At 44.8% G+C, this 16,580-nt stretch overlaps 1 protein-coding gene across 1 annotated transcript in view; it reads right to left on the reverse strand.

Annotated features, from left to right (window-relative positions):
- AKNAD1 (AKNA domain containing 1) overlaps positions 1-16,580 on the reverse strand; it is a 36,532-nt gene that overhangs the window by 4,448 nt on the left and 15,504 nt on the right. The window contains exons 7-12 of the mRNA XM_002751166.8: positions 14,289-14,416; positions 13,751-13,832; positions 9,860-9,951; positions 6,379-6,476; positions 3,330-3,452; positions 3,132-3,239 (exon numbers count right to left, since the gene is read on the reverse strand). Of these exons, the coding sequence (XP_002751212.3) occupies positions 3,132-3,239; positions 3,330-3,452; positions 6,379-6,476; positions 9,860-9,951; positions 13,751-13,832; positions 14,289-14,416 (631 nt within the window). The remainder of the gene's footprint in view (positions 1-3,131; positions 3,240-3,329; positions 3,453-6,378; positions 6,477-9,859; positions 9,952-13,750; positions 13,833-14,288; positions 14,417-16,580) is intronic.

Here is a 16,580-nt window from a genome sequence, read left to right on the forward strand (position 1 = left end):
TTGAGGCCAGGAGTTCAAGACCAGTCTTGGCAACATTGTAAGACCCTGTTTCTACCAAAAAAAAAAAAAATGCATAAAACCCTTTCATACTAACTACAAATTTTTTGTTAAATTAGCTGGGCATGGTGGCATGTACCTAAAGTTTTTCAGCTACTCAGGAGGCTGAGGCAGGAGGTTTGCTAGAGCCCAGAAGTTCATGGAAGCATTGAGCTATGATCACATCACTGCACTCCAGCTTGGCTGACAGAGTTAGACGCTGTCTCTAAAAATAAAATTTTAAAAAAAGAAATTTCTATGAAGTATTCTGAACTTAGGAAAGGAAATTCAATTTTAAAAAAGGAGTTTTAGGCTGGGTGCAGTGGCTCACACTTTTAAGGGCAGCACTTTGGGAGGCCAAGATGGGCGGATCACCTAAGGTCAGGAGTTCAAGACCAGCCTTGTTAACATGATGAAACCCCATCTCTGCTAAAAATTCCCGAATTAGCCAGGCATGGTGGTGGGTGCCTGTAATCCCAGCTACTTGGGAGGCTGAGGCATGAGAATCATTTGAACTTGGGAGGTAGAGGTTGCAGTGAGCTGAGATAGTACCTCTGCATTTTAGCCTAAGTGAAGACTGTCTCAAAAAAATAATAATAATAAGGGGAATTTTATTAGCAGACAGAAACCAGGAGTTTGGGTTCCTTGGGTGCTTGCTGTGTGACCTGTGCATGATGTCTGACTTCTCTGGGTTTAATTAACGCATCTGATAAATAGAGGGACAATATCTTCCAAGAGGTTGGACCAAATGGATTCCTGAAATCCTCTTCAATTTTAGGAGTTAAGATTCTAGGAGTAGGTGGGGCGTGGTGGCTCACACCTGTAATCCCAGCACTTTGGACGGCGAGGAGGGCAGATTATGAAGTCAAGAGATTGAGACCATCCTGGCCAACATGGTGAATCCCTGTCTCTACTAAAAAAATACAAAAATTAGCTGGGCATGGTGGGGCGCGCCTGTAGTCCCAGCTACTGGGGAGGCTGAGGCAGAATTGCTTGAACCCGGGAGGCAGAGGTTGCAGTGAGCTGAGATCACGTCATTGCACTCCAGCCTGGCGCCTGAGCAAGAATGTCTCAAAAAAAAAAAAAAGTTCTAGGAGTAGAAACTAATGATTATGTTACAAAGACAATTCCAGAAAATAGAGACTAAACAGAGAAGAAGAAAAATGTGGAAAAGTCACTATGGAAGACAAGAAGAAAGCCAGGGAAAGGAAAACAGATGAGTCAGTGGCCAACAAATCTGCCTTCTCTGTCACCAAGACTCCCTTCTCCCCTTCCCTTTCCCTCTTTTTCTTCTTCTCTTTTGTCTTCCCTTGTTCTCCCTCCAGGTCTTCTGTCTTATTCATTGGTGTCAAGTAGCCAGGCTACCCTCACCCTCAGGAGGGTCCCATTGGACAAGGGAAGCTGGGAGAGACTGTCCCTCTGAAATGCAAGGCAGGGCAGAAACCAGAAACCCAGATTTAGTCATGTGACCACCGAGACTTGGGGCATGACGAAGAGGCACTGATGAGCTTAATCTGATTCTTTGGTGGTCTCCAAATGTAATTTTGGATTTTCCTGGAAACTCAGAGTTAGAAAGGACCACAGTGTCACCTGGTCCGGTTCTAGTCCAGTGTATATATCTACAACACCCGTATAAAGTACACTGCCTCCCAGTCCACATGGGCTCACAACCTCCTGCCACAGCCTCCATTTTCTGTCAGCTCCAGTTGCTGTAAGGGTCTTTGTACCCTGGAGGAAAAGCTGCTTCCCTGTGACTTCTGCCCACTTAGTTAGCTAACGGAGTTCCAGATCACACTGTGGATGACTTCGTTGCAGCCCTCGTTCGTACACTGGCATGACAAGTGTCACAGGCTGTAGACCACAAGACCAAGGAGGCCTCTGCAGTCTTAGTAACTGTCACTTCAAGAGAATACATGCAGTTGGAGGTTTTGGCAGCTGGAGGTGGGGAGGGGAGACACACCTGAAGTCAATCAGGTAAATGACATTCTTAAGTCTTGGGCACTGGCTATCATGAAAGATAAGAAACATTCTCCCTGGTGCCCCCTCCCAGAGAAGGAGAGAAGAGCTCTGAAGGTATGAGGGCAAAGGATGTGGCGCCTATCAGAGAACGAGGTATAGCTGTCGTTAAGCAGTAAAACAGGGAGTATTGGCCGGGTGTGGTGGCACACACCTGTAATCCCAGCACTTTGGGAGACTGAGGTGGGCAGATCACCTGAGGTCAGGAGTTCAAGACCAGCCTGACCAACATGGAGACACCCTGTCTCTACTAAAGATGCAAAAAACAATTAGCCAGGCAAGATGGTGCATGCCTGTAACCCCAGCTACTCAGGAGGCTGAAGCAGGAGAATCGCTTGAACCCGGGAGGCAGAGGTTGTGGTGAGCCAAGATCGTGCCATTTTACTCCTGGGCAACAAGAGCAAAACTCCATTTCAAAAAAAACGAAACAAAACAAAAAACCTCGGAGTATTTCCTTCCCTCTTTCCCATTCCCTTGGCACTCTTTGCCCTGCTTTTAGAACTTACCCCATTTTGCTTTGAACTTTCCTTACTTGGGTATGAGTTCCTTTCTTTTAAGAGCTTGGGAAGGAGCAGACATGTCATTCATCTTTTTAAATACATGTTTGTGGGGTTTTAATTTTTTTTCAAAGACAGCAAATTTTTGCATTGGAAGTTAGCAACATGCTGTCTATGGAGTATAAAAATAGCCTATTTCTCTACATGCTGACTCTCAGGAGGGATATATCTAAAGCATTAGCTGCCTCTGAATAGTAACAATAATAGTGGTGATTATCCAGTAAGTCATTTCTTTGTTCAGCAGACATTTATGGGTTGTTACCAACTTGCACTGGTATAGCACTTAATAACTTTCAAAGCCCTTGGTCACTGCAATTCATATTTTCCAGCCCCAGCTCAGCCTCTGGCCGTCCAGGTGTAGGGCTGGATTTGGACCTGTCTGGCAAGTGCATAAGACCTGGGCAGCAGAATGGAGAGGCCAGGGCTTCCCAGATGGAAGCGGTGGCCAGTGTCATGTGGGTGTCCCATACCTGGGACATTAGGTTGTTGACATGGATGGGCTCATGCAGGAAATGAACTTACAGGGAGAAGAGTTCTTCCTTTCATCTAAAGAATGGGGCTGGACAAAGGTACCTCTTTTGCTATGATTTGCGTAATTCTGTCCTGGGGTGTTATATCTATAATGAAATTCTGGAAAGAAAAGATTAAAAATACAGTTCATTGCCTGGGAACAGTGGCTGTCTCCCTTCTCACCTTTCTGAGGCCCCAGGTGAGTCTTACCTTTAGGTGGTTCTTTCCTGCAGCCTCTTTGGGAGGTAGGAATCTTACTGCCACAGTCCTGACATTTGTTACTCTGCATTTCAGTGCCAGAATCAGAACAGAAGCTGTGTCCTATATCAGAATCTGAAAAAGCCCAGTTGCATGAAAGAAGTGTAAGTTTCTTGATTACAGTCATATAATACAGTGTGGAGAGTGGATTCAGCACCAAAGTGCTTAACGTCCCAGCTGTGTCACCAAGGGGAGTTGCCAGCCTGAGGTGACATTTGGGATTCCCTTTTGACAACTGAGAAATGTTTTGATAATTGACATTTCTTGTATGAAAATCTCAAGATGTAGCATACATATTTAGGCTTAGTAAAGGTCTGCTGAATGAACCGATCAGCGACAATTTGGCCCACTGAACTATCAGACAATCTTGCATTTGTATTTGTTTTTCCATAGTTGCCCTGATACATCCACATTCTTTCTCTCAGACCATGCTGTGGCCAAGAGCTTATATTTTGTTATCCAGGCAACTGGAAAGATGGTTTCCTTCTATGTGACATTCATAAGCCTATAAGGGAACCTGAATCATAACTTTGCTCTCTTAGCCTCAGAGAGGCTAGTAGCAGACAGCATGTGTATCTGTCACAGGTCTAGAACCTGTCTGGCAGGCTGTGAACAGAGGAGCACTCTAGGTAAGGCCAGAGTCTGAAAGCCAGGCGGTAAGCATGTCCACCCTGGATGGCCAAGCAACATCTCGCTGCAGGACAGATCAGAGCAACAAAGCCTCTTCTAACGCTTCTTGCCTTACTGAACTCATGGTTACACTCATCTTTATCTTTCAAAGATTGTTAAAGTGAAGTCAAGTGAAGTCATCCCTGGCTGACATCTTGACTTTTAACATACTATGCAATATACAATAACTTCATTGTATAATAATAAATCCATTTCATATTAGCAAATGGAAAGAGTTTGAAGGCCCAAGGTTGAAGCCTGGCTCTGCTATTTATGATGGTTGAAAATATGTTCACAAATTCTTTAACATTCTATTTTTATTTATTTAGTTTTGAGCCAAGGTCTCACTCTGTTGCCCAAGCTGAAGTACAGTGGCTCAATCACAAGCCTCAACCTTCTGAGGTTTTTTGATTTGTTTTGTTTTTGTTTTTAGATATTAGGTCCCTATGTTGTCCAACCTGGTCTGGAACTCCTGAGCTCAAGCAGTCCCGCTTCAGCCTCCCAGGCTTATGTCTGGGATTACAGACATAAGCCACCACACCCAACTGACACTCTCTTTAAAAGGTGCTGTCTAATTTCTCTCTGCTTGAGTGCGGGCTAGGTTTAGTGACTCACTTCTAACAAATAGAATAAAGCAGTAGCGATGGCATAGAACCTCCAAAACTAGGCCGTGAAAGACACCCAAGCGCCCATCTCAGTATTTCTCTCTTGGTTCACTTGCTCTGGGGGAAGCAGGCTGCCATATCCTGATGACACTCAGGCAGCCTGCTGGAGAGACCCACATGTCAGGGAAGTGAGAACACAGATCTTCCAGCCCCAGTCAAGCCTTCAGATGACTGCATCCCTGGCTGACACCTTGACCAAGCCTCACAAGAGACCCTGAGCCTGAACCCCCCAGCTAAAGTGCTCCCAAATTCCTGACCCACAGAAACTGTAAGATGATAAGTGTTTGTTGTTTCGAGCCTTAAGTTCTGGTATACTTTGTTACACAGCAATAGATAACTAATACACTCACTCTTTGGTCCTGCCAAGTCACTTAATTTCTCTGAGCCTCCAGTTTCTTATCTATAAAATAAAGATAATCATTCCTGCATTGCCAGGAGGTAGTGAGAGTTATGTTATATACACTGGCAACAGTTTTCAAACTGTTGATTCTAAACCCTTTTACAGTCTTAAAATTGAGGACCCTTAAAGAGCCTTTGTTTCTGTGGTTTTTATCTACCATAAAATGCTAATATATACCATTTATATACCTGAGGTGAAATGGGCTCCGCCATTGGAGAATAGTTATCATTCAACATTCAGTCCACTGCACATGGATTGGTAGAGAGCTACTGATTTATAGATCACAAGTCATTTTTTGCTTGTGCAGAATCATTTAGATTACCCAAAACTAAATGAGCAGTTCCGAGGCGCTTTTTATTAGAACTGAGACATTTAAAAGACAATTTTATCTATTATAGCATTTTAAAAATAATAAATCCATTTCATATTAACAAAACAGCATGTTTTTAATGAAAATAACTACTTCCAAAAAATTTCAGTGAGAAGAGTGGCATCATTTTAAGATAGTTTCTCTCCTTAAACTGTCTTCAAAGAAAGGATCTTATGACGAAAAACCAATGAACTGAATGCACTGCTGCTCTCTGGGGCACCTCCCAGCTCCAACTTTCTTTGCCTCTATGAAATGCATATATCCAAGGCAGCAGTAACACTCACATAGCCAGTAACCTTACCAGGTACAGTTCTGGGTCACGTGGGAAGGATGAGGACAGACAGACTGAAAGACACCTTGTGAGTGAGTCCATGGAGCCCTGCATTTTCAGCTAGAAACAGGTGTTCATGCTTCACTCTACTTAAGCACATCTTATTGAAAGTTACTCTTTTTTTTTGAGACAGGTTCCTACTCTGTCACTCAGGCTGGAGTGCAGTGGCATGATCATGGCTCACGGCAGCCTTCACCTCCTGAGCTCAAGCAGTCTTCCCACCTTAGCCTCCCAAGTAGCTGGGACTACAGGTGAGAGCTACCACACCTGGCTAATTTTTGCATTTTTTTGTACAGATGGGAGTTTCACCATGTTGGCCAGGCTGGTCTTGCACTCCTGAGCTCAAGTGATCCACCCACCTCAGCCTCCCAGAGTGCTGGAATTACCGGCGTGAGCCCCCATGCCACCTATTAATTATTTACATTTTGCAAATAATGCAACATGCAACATCCTAGTGTAAGGAAATGCTCTTGGAGTGGCAGATGGCAAGTGGGTACCTGCTGTGAGCAGACCCCATGGGGAGGGACCCTGAAGACTGAGCACCCAGCCCAAGCCCATCAACTTACTGGGAGTCGAATCTGAGTGCAGTGCCTTTTCATGAAGGACAATCGAAAATCTTCCACAGTTGATCCTTCTGTGGCCTTTTTTCTCCACTTTTTGCTTCCTAAAAAAGGTGTATAAGAGCCTGTAAACTTTTAGTGCATTTCTAATAGAGAGAGGGAAAGTTTTTGTAAAGCTAAAACGTTAAATTTTGTTATATCAGAACCTGGAACAGCGTGGGAGGGGCGTGTCATCCTCCACACAGAGCTCTCCTCTGCCTGCCTGTTTGAGAGCTTTTCTACAAGAAATTGCACGTTGGCACAATTTGGCCTGATAAGAAAATGTATACAAGACATGAAAAATAAATGTTTTGGGCCGGGCGCAGTGGCTCAAGCCTGTAATCCCAGTACTTTGGGAGGCCAATGAGGGTGGATCACGAGGTCAAGAGATTGAAACCATCTTCGTCAACATGGTGAAACCCTATCTCTACTAAAAATACAAAAAATTAGCTGGGCATGGTGGCACGTGCCTGTAATCCCAGCTACTCAGGAGGCTGAGGCAGGAGAATTGCCTGAACCCAGAAGGTGGAGGTTGTGGTGAGCCAAGGTCAGGCCATTGCACTCCAGCCTGGGTAACAAGAGTGAAACTCTGCCTGAAAAAAAAAGAAAAATAAATGTTTTGCTCTGCAGCAGTTAATATCTAATCATCGTATACACATAATACAAAACACATTTGAAGTATGGAATTATAAAATTTGGAGTTTTCCTCAGATGCCTCAAAATCCACTCCAGGCTGGGTGTGGTAGCTCATACCTGTAATCCCAGCACTTTGGGAGGCCAAGGCAGGCAGATCACCTGAGGTCAGGAGTTCAAGACCAGCCTGACCAACATGGAGAAACCTCTTCTCTACTAAAAATACAATATCAGCCAGGCAAGTGGCACCTGCCTGTGATCCCAGCCAGTTAGGAGGCTGAGGCGGGAGAATCACTTGAACCCAGGAGGCAGAGGTCGTGGTGAGCCAAGATTGTGCCATTGCCCTCAGCCTGGGTAACAGGAGTGAAACTCCATCTAAAAAAAAAAAAGCAAAACAGAGTTCCTACAAGGGAAGAAGCTATGCTATATGTCAGTAATGGATCACGTAGCTTTGGCCCTGGAAGTACCAGCTGATTATATACAACAACTCCAGCAAAGTGGGCTTTGTCGGGTGTCTGTGGGACTAAAGGCTATGAGAGCATGTGGAGATCATTTTAGTTGCATGTGGCCACCAGGGGGCATCAGAAAGAAGCAACTGCAATGAACATTCTTCAGGAGCCTTCCTGTGGCCCACCTAGTTTCCTCCCTCCGCCTCAGAAATCCCTCCTCCAAAGGAATTCGAATTAATAACAGCTCTGAACAAAGCTCTTGCTCAACTCCTGGGATACAGTAATAGCCCCCAGGGAAAGTTGTTCATTCTTAGTGTGGAAGCCACCATGCCCAAGACATCCTGGCATGAATGAGGCGGATTGTCCAGGGCTAGGGTTTGAGCCCAAGGTATTACTGGGCAAACACAGGCTCACAGCACTGTGCCCTGGCCTGCTGTTGGTGAAGGGATGGGGCTGGGGGTTCGTGAGGCTGGGGCTGAGAAGCCAGGCCCTTTCCCTCCTCTTGGAAAAACATGCTGTCCTCCTGAGTCACATATTTTCTCACACCTCATTTTCGGTCTCCACCCTCCTCCTCTGGGGCATTTGAACATCTGCTCGCCAAAGTGGGAAACTTGGATCTCACTCAAGTCGTGCAGTCCAACACAGGACTTTTTTTGCGTTAAACTCCTTTGTGCACGGAAATCTTCGGCCAAACATAATTCCACTGGGGAAAACAGTTTTTTGTTACACAAGTAGCTAAGTACACCCTTAAATCCAAAGTTTTGCATTAGAAATAACACAAAGAGATAAGTATATTTTACGTTTTACACATATATAACTTATCCACTTATATATAAAGAACTTACAAATATCCTGAAAACAGTATGTACATCAGCAAGCTTCATAAAGGACAAGTCCCATCAGAGAGATTTAAGCTTCTAACAGAAAGAGTATATAGCCCTCCCCTCAATCAATAATTCCTCAGGAATTGTGTCGTTTGCCAAGATTTTAATTCATAAGTCATGTGTATCTCCATCACCCCAGCAGTGGATTCACTGTGAGATCTGATTTTCACTTGCTTGTGCTTGTCTTTCCATCTTGTCCATCATAAAACAGTATATTTATTTAGTCTGGAACATTGGTCCCTGACTTGGTACTTATGTACTTCTGTAGGGTGTAGACTAGGAGTTTCAAAGAGAGAGATTTAGTACCTTGAATGCTTAATAAAAACATTTTTAAATGTCAAAATGCTTTCATTATACTTCGTAAAACCTTTAAAAATCCAAAATTAGACTTTAATTCAATAAATAAAAAGAGTAGGCCTGGGATGACTCTGTGAGTAAGCTTCATGAGTGCCTCTTGGATTAAAGGGGAGCTCAGGGCTGATGACTGACATGGTGGTTTCGTGACCCACACAAGATGACGCGTGACATTTTTAGCACAAGCTTCATGCAGTTTATTTTTTCAGGGGTGGGCACTCAGTAGAACACTTAAGGCAGGTGCCCATTCCCGTGATGGAATGCTTCCTAACAGGAAGCCTCAGTCTTTCCGACCTTGCCATCTGCTTCTATTAGAGTCCACTACGTATATATAACAGTGGTTGCTAAGCACCTGCTGCCTCCCTGACTCGACCTTCCAAAGGTCAATGAGCCAAGCTTTGGCCAGAGTCCATGGTGAGCCTGGAAGTAGCATCTCTCGCTACCTGAAAGAAGCTTCAAATAAATGATACTGAAGAGACACGGATTAATAGTTGCACTGATGGGTGTTTCAAAACAAAGGATTTCTCATGAGGATTTTACGTGATTTATAGCTTGTTAGCTCTGGAAGATTTCTTGCTTAGGAATAGGAAGAAGTCAGTCCTGAGAAGATGGATGAGGCTTGTTCCTGGAACTCGGGGGCTCCGGTGAAACCCAACAGAGAATACTTTTGCTCATCATAAGGAGGGAGTAGGGATGGTGGGAGCTGTTATAAAGGATAAGAATCAATCCCCCATGTGGGCAATGTTCAAACAAAGCCTACAGGACTCCCCTCCATGGGCCGTAACTATGATTCTTAACCAAGGGACTTACCTGAATCACCTGGGGAGATTTAAAAGCAATATTCCTAGCAGAGCCCCACCGTGGGCAATGCTGAAACGGTAGGCGGGGTGGAGGCATGTGCACGATTTTAAAATCTCCCATGCTGATTTTGATGTTCTCCCCAGTTGACAACCACTGCTAGAGGATCTGTAGGGTGTGAGGGAGGCTGGGATCTGTGCCCAGGCCTGAGATCTGTGACTCTCTAACTCAGCCAGTGGCCTCAGTTAGTTGCCGCCCACTCTCACTGGAGTTACCATGCCAGGACTGACTCCCACCCATCCTGGGAATGTAGCCACAAGAAGCCCTCACCATTCAAGGAGCCTGCGGCAGAAGGTACAGCTCGGACTGGGTGCCGTCGTCTCTGCACGTTCCTGCCTTCCCGAACCGCCCTTGGGGTCCTCCTGCACCACAAAGCACACACAGATGGAGAAGTGACGGAGGATGTGACTCACGCCGCAGCAGCACATGCACAACCCAGCAAGCAGCTCAGGCCGGGCTGAACTTGCCACCTCTGGCCGAGAGAGAGAGACTCACCAAGCCTCTCCAGACGGGGAAACAGAGCCCCGGGGGCGGTGCGGGGGGCGGGCAGGAGGAAAAGAAGAAAGAGCGCACCCATAGTTCTGATGTCTCACTCAGTCGGGGCTGCGCCTGTAACTGCCTGGGCTGAACAATGGAAGTTTCCACCCTGCTTTGCCTCTTTCCTCCTCTACACAGATTTTAAAATCTACTGTACAGATGACGGAATACTTTCCCCTTTCTCTCTCTCCTTTGGTTTCACATTACTCCAAGCTTCACCTGAGAATGAACAGATTGAGGAACATAATTTTTAGACTGCTAATCTGACCACTGGCTAGTAGAGCTCTAAAAGCCTTTCTAAAGAAATATATTCAACTGGCCTGGCACGGTGGCTCACACCTGTATTCCCAGCACTTCAGGAGGCCGAGGCAGTTGGATCACCGGAGGTCAGGAACTCCAGACCAGCCTGACCAACATGGAGAAACCCCATCTCTACTAAAAATACATAATTAGCTGGGCCTGATGGCGCATGCCTGTAATCCCAGCTACTCGGGAGGCTGAGACAAGAGAATCTCTTGAACCCAGGAGGTGGAGGTTGCAGTGAGCCGAAATCTTGCCATTGCACTTCAGACTGGGCAACAAAAGTGAAACTCCATCTCAAAAAAAAAAAAAAAAAAGGTATTCAACTACGAATTAAAACAGGGTTTAGGGACTGTCTGGAGGCCTAAATGATTGGTTATATGTCCCTTTTAAACACAAAACAATTGCTCCACTGACCTGTGAGGGCTGACACCACCCACTGTGTATTTTTTACTACACTAAGGTCTTACATTTTATGTAAGCAAAAAATAAATGTACTTTTTTCCCATTATTAGGCAGAAGCATCATTGTACACAAAGCTTTTTCCACATCTTAAATGACTTCCTGAGGAAATGTCTGGGCCAAAGGTTGCCGACATGTTTGTGTGAGGATCCATATTGCCAAACTGTTTTCCACAAAACTGCAGATTTCACAGCCACCAACAACGCGGATGGCTCAGCCTGACCACACCTTCCTCTGCATCAGGAATCATCACCTGAAAATGTTTCTGTTAATTGAAGGGGGAGGGGTGTCACCTTGTGTTAATTTGCATTTCCTCTGTGACTAAAGGAGATAAGTCTCTTCCCATATGCTGATTCACTGGTTGTATTTCCTGCTTGTGATTTTTTTAGTTCATGTCCTTCAACCATTCATTTTCTTGGAGGGTTTCAGTGTTACCATTTGTTAGTTTTTCATGAAGTGAAGCCAGGTGCTTCTCTTATAGTCTCTTTAATATGTCCCACCATCCTGGCATGTTGTCTCCATTTTAATGGTGAGTAATCTGAGGCTCAGAGGATTTAAGCAGCTTGGCAAGGTCTCATCATGAATAAGTGGCAGAGCTGGGATTTGAACTTTTACTCATCTGACTGGTATGCTGTGTTTTTTTTTTGTTTTTTTTTTTTTTTTAATCTGAGATGGAGTTTCTCTGTGTCACCCAGGCTGGAGTACAGTGGTGCAATCTTGGCTCACTACAACCTCCACCTCCCTCCCAGTTTCAAGCTATTCTCCCATCTCAGCCTCCCTTCCAAGTAGCTGGGACTACAGGCATGCACCACCACACCCGGCTAATTTTTGTAGGTCTTAGTAGAGATGGGATTTCACCATGTTGGTCAGGTTGGTCTCAAACTCCTGACCTCAAGTGATCCACCTGCCCTGGCCTCCCAAAGTGCTGGATTGATTATAGGGGTGAGCCACCATGCCCAGCATGCTTGTGTTCTTAACCACAGTTCTGCTCACTGGGGAATTTGTCTTGGAATTTGATATAATGAAGTTCTCAACAGTAAACATTATTTGCTCTTAATATTTTCTCAGTTACCTGTCTACATTTTTTTTAATTGACTGTGGTTTCAGTTTTGTAAACAACTTAAAATATCAATGTTGTCAAGGAGGAGGTGAGAGTGGCCAATAAACATATGACAATAGATTGAATTTCAAAAATAGTCAAACAGATTAAAATAATGAGCTACCAGTTTTCACTTAACGTATTTAGCAAAAGTTGGAAAAAGAAAAAAATGTCTGTGGTCGGCTCATACTGAAGACATCAACATTCCCAAGCACTGCTCTCGGCCAATAGACCCCCACCGCCTTCCTCAGGCCAGACGATCAGAGTTTTCAGCATGTACCATCTGAACCATTACCTGCAATCCTAGGGTTTTATTCTAAGGAAATAATAACTCCAAAAGCTTGCATGTCAAGTGATGTTACTTGAAGCAATGTTTATGATATCAAAGAGCTGGAAAAAAACTAAATGTCCATCAATAAGAGATTGTCTAAATGTGTCAGAGTAAATGAATATAATGAAATATAGTGCAGTCATTAAAAATGAAATGGTAGGTTTGTTCTAAGTGATGTGGAGAGTTGCCCAAAATATAACATTAAATGAAAAGCATAAAGCAATATATATAGTAAAATCCTATTTTGGCTAAAATGTATATATAGGAGAAAAGAAGACTGGAAGGATATACACCAAAATATTAGCAATGGGCCGGGTGCAGTGGCTCGCGCCTGTAATCTCAGCACTTTGGGAGGCTGAGGTGGGTGGATCAGCTGAGGTCAGGAGTTCTAGACCAGCATGGGCAACATGGTGAAACCCCCTCTCTACTAAAAATACGAACATTAGCTGAGCATGGTGGCACACGCCTGTAATTCCAGCTACTCGGGAGGTGAGGAAGAAGAACCACTTGAACCTGGGAGGCAGAGGCTGCAGTGAGTTAATGGTGATTGCACCATTGCACTCCAGCCTATGCAATAGAGCAAGACTGTCTCAAAAAAAAAAAATCATTGATTTTCCCCTCAGTGAAAGTTTCTTCTTTGTGCTTTTATTTGCTCATTTCTTTTGTAATAAGCATGTATCCATTTTATAATTTAAAAATAAGGGTTTTTTCATCCCCTTTTTTCAGTTTTTTTTTAGTTTTTTAATTTTTTTTTGGTAATCATTGCTAAGCTTACAGGGTTACCCCTGCCCTTGACATCTAAGGCAGATTTACAATAGCAGAATGCAGGGAGATGCCCCTGCACCCAAGTTGGAGACCTGGGCTTTGCCCTGAACAAATCTCACCTTTCTAAACTACTCTTCCTCTGTAAAAAGTCTTTGTAAAGCTCTGAGCGAACAGAATTATCATATCATTGTTTACTGCTTTTCATAATATTGCTATCATTTAAGATCCCGGGATTGTTAATCCCAGCATTTCCAGTTCATTTAAAGTGAAAGAATCTCTAGATCCTTGGAACTTCATTGTGGTCCCTAGGCCAGAGCCAGCAGCTTCGGCATCACCTGGGGCTTGTTAGCAGTGCAGGACTGCAGGCCCGCCCCAAACTTACTGAATCAGAGCCTGCATTTTAACAAGATCTGCAGCTGACTCGTAGGCTCGGAGAAGCTGGAGAAGCCCTAGTGGAGGTACGCCTGCCAAGCTTCTCAGGAGTGCTGAAAGCGGGAAGCCATCAGCAGTACCAGCCCTCACCAGCACCGACACCCAGGATGCCATTAGGAAAAGAGGCAGGTGATCTTGATTATGCCAATTTCACAGTCACATTCAGCAACGCTGGTGTTAGTTAAAAAGCCAACAATGAGCAGAACCCAGCCAGGCCCCGGCTGCAGGACATTACCCTGGAGTCAGAAGACAGCCTAGTGGCCACTTGGTCTGGCTGATTCTGGGCAGCTGCATCTCCATAATGACCATTTAGGTAACTAATTAAAAAAAAAAAAAGAATGAAAGAAAAGAAAGCAGTTTGAATTTTAGAATCAGTCCTTGAGCTACCTGGGAGCTCCACTATTTGGAATCCTATGGCTTCATTCTGGAAAAGTGTCACTGGGAATTTAATTTAGCACCCCTGGGACAGTGGGAGCGAGCAACCTAAGGCAGAGAGTGCCGTGGCCCTCGTGTGGCCACTCGACCTTCCCCTCTCCCCCGAGTCCCCCAGCCCCAGCCGTCCTGCCCCTCAGATCTCTGCCCAGAGGGTGGCAGAGGCTGGCTGGACCCTCTAGTTGCCACAGGGCAGGTGAGGAGCCAGGCTTGCAGGCTTTGTAATTCATGGTCCAAGACTACTTTTCTTGTGGGAGCCCCGTGGCCTCCCTAGAGGCTGCATGAGGAAGGGACCTCTTGCTATGTCCTGTGCCTGCTGGAGCTGCAGGATGAGGACTCACATCTGCGGGGGCAGCTCGCAGAGCTCCTCGTTGGGGCCCTCCTGCGGTCCTCCCTGGGCTATTCCTGTTGCCTCACTCCGACTTGAGCGTTGAGGCCCAGGATGGTGGCCAGGGTGCTCCTTGGGAATCTGAGGGAGCCACACAAAAGGACCTAAATTAGTGCCACAGTCCCACGAGAGGTGACTCAAAATCAGTTCAGCATCCCTACAGCACACCTAAGGCACCATAACATCCTGCATGGCATCCCCACCCCTGTCTCCCCCATCTCCTTACCTAGCTGCCTCCTCATCCTCCAGGACTCAGTTCAAATCTCACCTTCTCTGAGAAACCTTCGCCCTTAGTAACGCAAACCTTCTGCATTTAGTTGCTTTTGGTCTTATCCCATTACTTAATAGTCATGATAGCTAACACCCAGGAATAATGTGAGCCGGGCCCTGTGTTCAGTACACCCCTTATATTAACTCATTTAAACATCGTAACAGCCCTGTGAGGCAAGTATTATTGTCCCCATTTTACAGAAGAGAGAACTGAGGCCCAGGGACATTGCATAACTTTCTCAAGATCACAAAGCTAATAAGTGACAGAGCCAGTATGTGAACCCATGTAGTCTGGCTTCAGAGTCATGTGGAATGTATTACTATTTTCTGCACTGCACTTTTAACATTTCATAATTATACATTAATCTGTTAAATATATGTCTCTCACAGAAATGTGAGCATCTTGAGGCAGATGATTTGCCTGTGTTGTTCATGTTGTATCCCCAATACCTAGGAAAGTGCTAGCATATAGCGATATATACTGCTTAGTGAATGAAGAATGCCAGCAGTAGACTCTTTCCAGGGCCACTTATCCCAGAGTTATGAGAGAGTTCTCATCATTTCACAACAGTGGCTGTAAACTTGGGACCAAGTAAAGAAGGGCAGATCAAGACCCCAGGGAGCCACTAGGTGGAGGGCAGGGCCCACCCTGCGGTGGCCTCACAAGGACTTGCCACTCCTGCAAGTCACTGCAGGGCAGCCACTGTGAGCCTGGAGACTGCTTGGATGCCTTGAGATGGGCTGTTATATCCACAGTGGCTCAGGGCTTCCTCTGAAGCATCGACTCTCCTGGGCATTCAGGATTTAAAGATGAGTGCAGAGTCACAGAGACAAATGAGACCCAGTGCTGTGGGGACACAGAGGCAGGCACCAAGAATTCCTCCAGGTGCAGGGGATGGGGGTGGTTGGGGTGAAGAGGGTGGCTGGGCACTAGGGGTGCATAAATGACCTGACACTAGAACTGGGCCTTGAATGAGTGAGGTTTTGCCAGGCAGGTAAGTGTTTTGAGGAGGCAAACACTTCTTTGGAAGGGCTAACATTGACATAATCTTTTTCACTTTGTCCTTTACTCTGAAAAAATCCTCATTCAAGTCTGAGTATCAGCCCCAGGCTGTGGCTTCAAATACTGTATGAAACTAAAGAGTCAATTTAAGGTATATAGTTAAGGTATTTATTTAAATGACTCCCTTTCTCAGAATTTTAATTTTAGTCTGAATGTTCTGATAGTTGAGGCTACAAAAGCAAAAAGTATAGAAAGACAGTGGTGATTGATTTGAATTCCCAATCTTGCATATTTAGAAATCTAAAAGAATTTAACTTGAGAGAAGGAAAATGCAGAAGTGGATTCATGGAAAATAATTATTTCACTGAGGGTACTATTCTTTATTTAGAAGAGGGAGCACAAGCTGGGTGCAATGGCTCACGCCTGTAATCCCAGCACTTTGGGAGGCTGAGGCGGTGGATCACTTGAGGTCAGAAGTTCAAGACCAGCCTGGCCAACATGGCGAAACCCCATCTCTACCAAAAATATAAAAAATTAGCCAGGCAGTGGTAGCGTACACCTGTAATCGCAGCTACTCAGGAGGCTGAGGCAGGAGAATCCCTTGAGCCCAGGAGGTGGAGATTTCAGTGAGGTGAGGTGAGATTGTGCCACCACACTCCAGCTTGGGTGAGTACAAAACTATGAAGAAAAGAAATTATTTTTTCCAGGGAAAATCCACAAAAACTTTCTTATTCATTTGGGAGAAATAGCCCTTTAGCGTTTCAGTAGATTTAAACAGCATTGTTACATCCTAAACTGTAAAGATGTTTTCAAAATTAACACGTGAAGTAGCTTCTAATCTTTAAAATCTGGTCCCATTTAAAATAATATAATTAATGGAACTTTGGAAAGTTAAATTTTCATGAGCTTTTAAAATGAAATTCAGTGAATCCATGAATTAGGAGTCTATAAATGCATAAACCTTTTTCCTGG

Source organism: Callithrix jacchus, chromosome 7 (assembly GCF_049354715.1).
Source record: "Callithrix jacchus isolate 240 chromosome 7, calJac240_pri, whole genome shotgun sequence".
NCBI classification, from domain to species: Eukaryota; Metazoa; Chordata; class Mammalia; order Primates; family Cebidae; genus Callithrix; species Callithrix jacchus.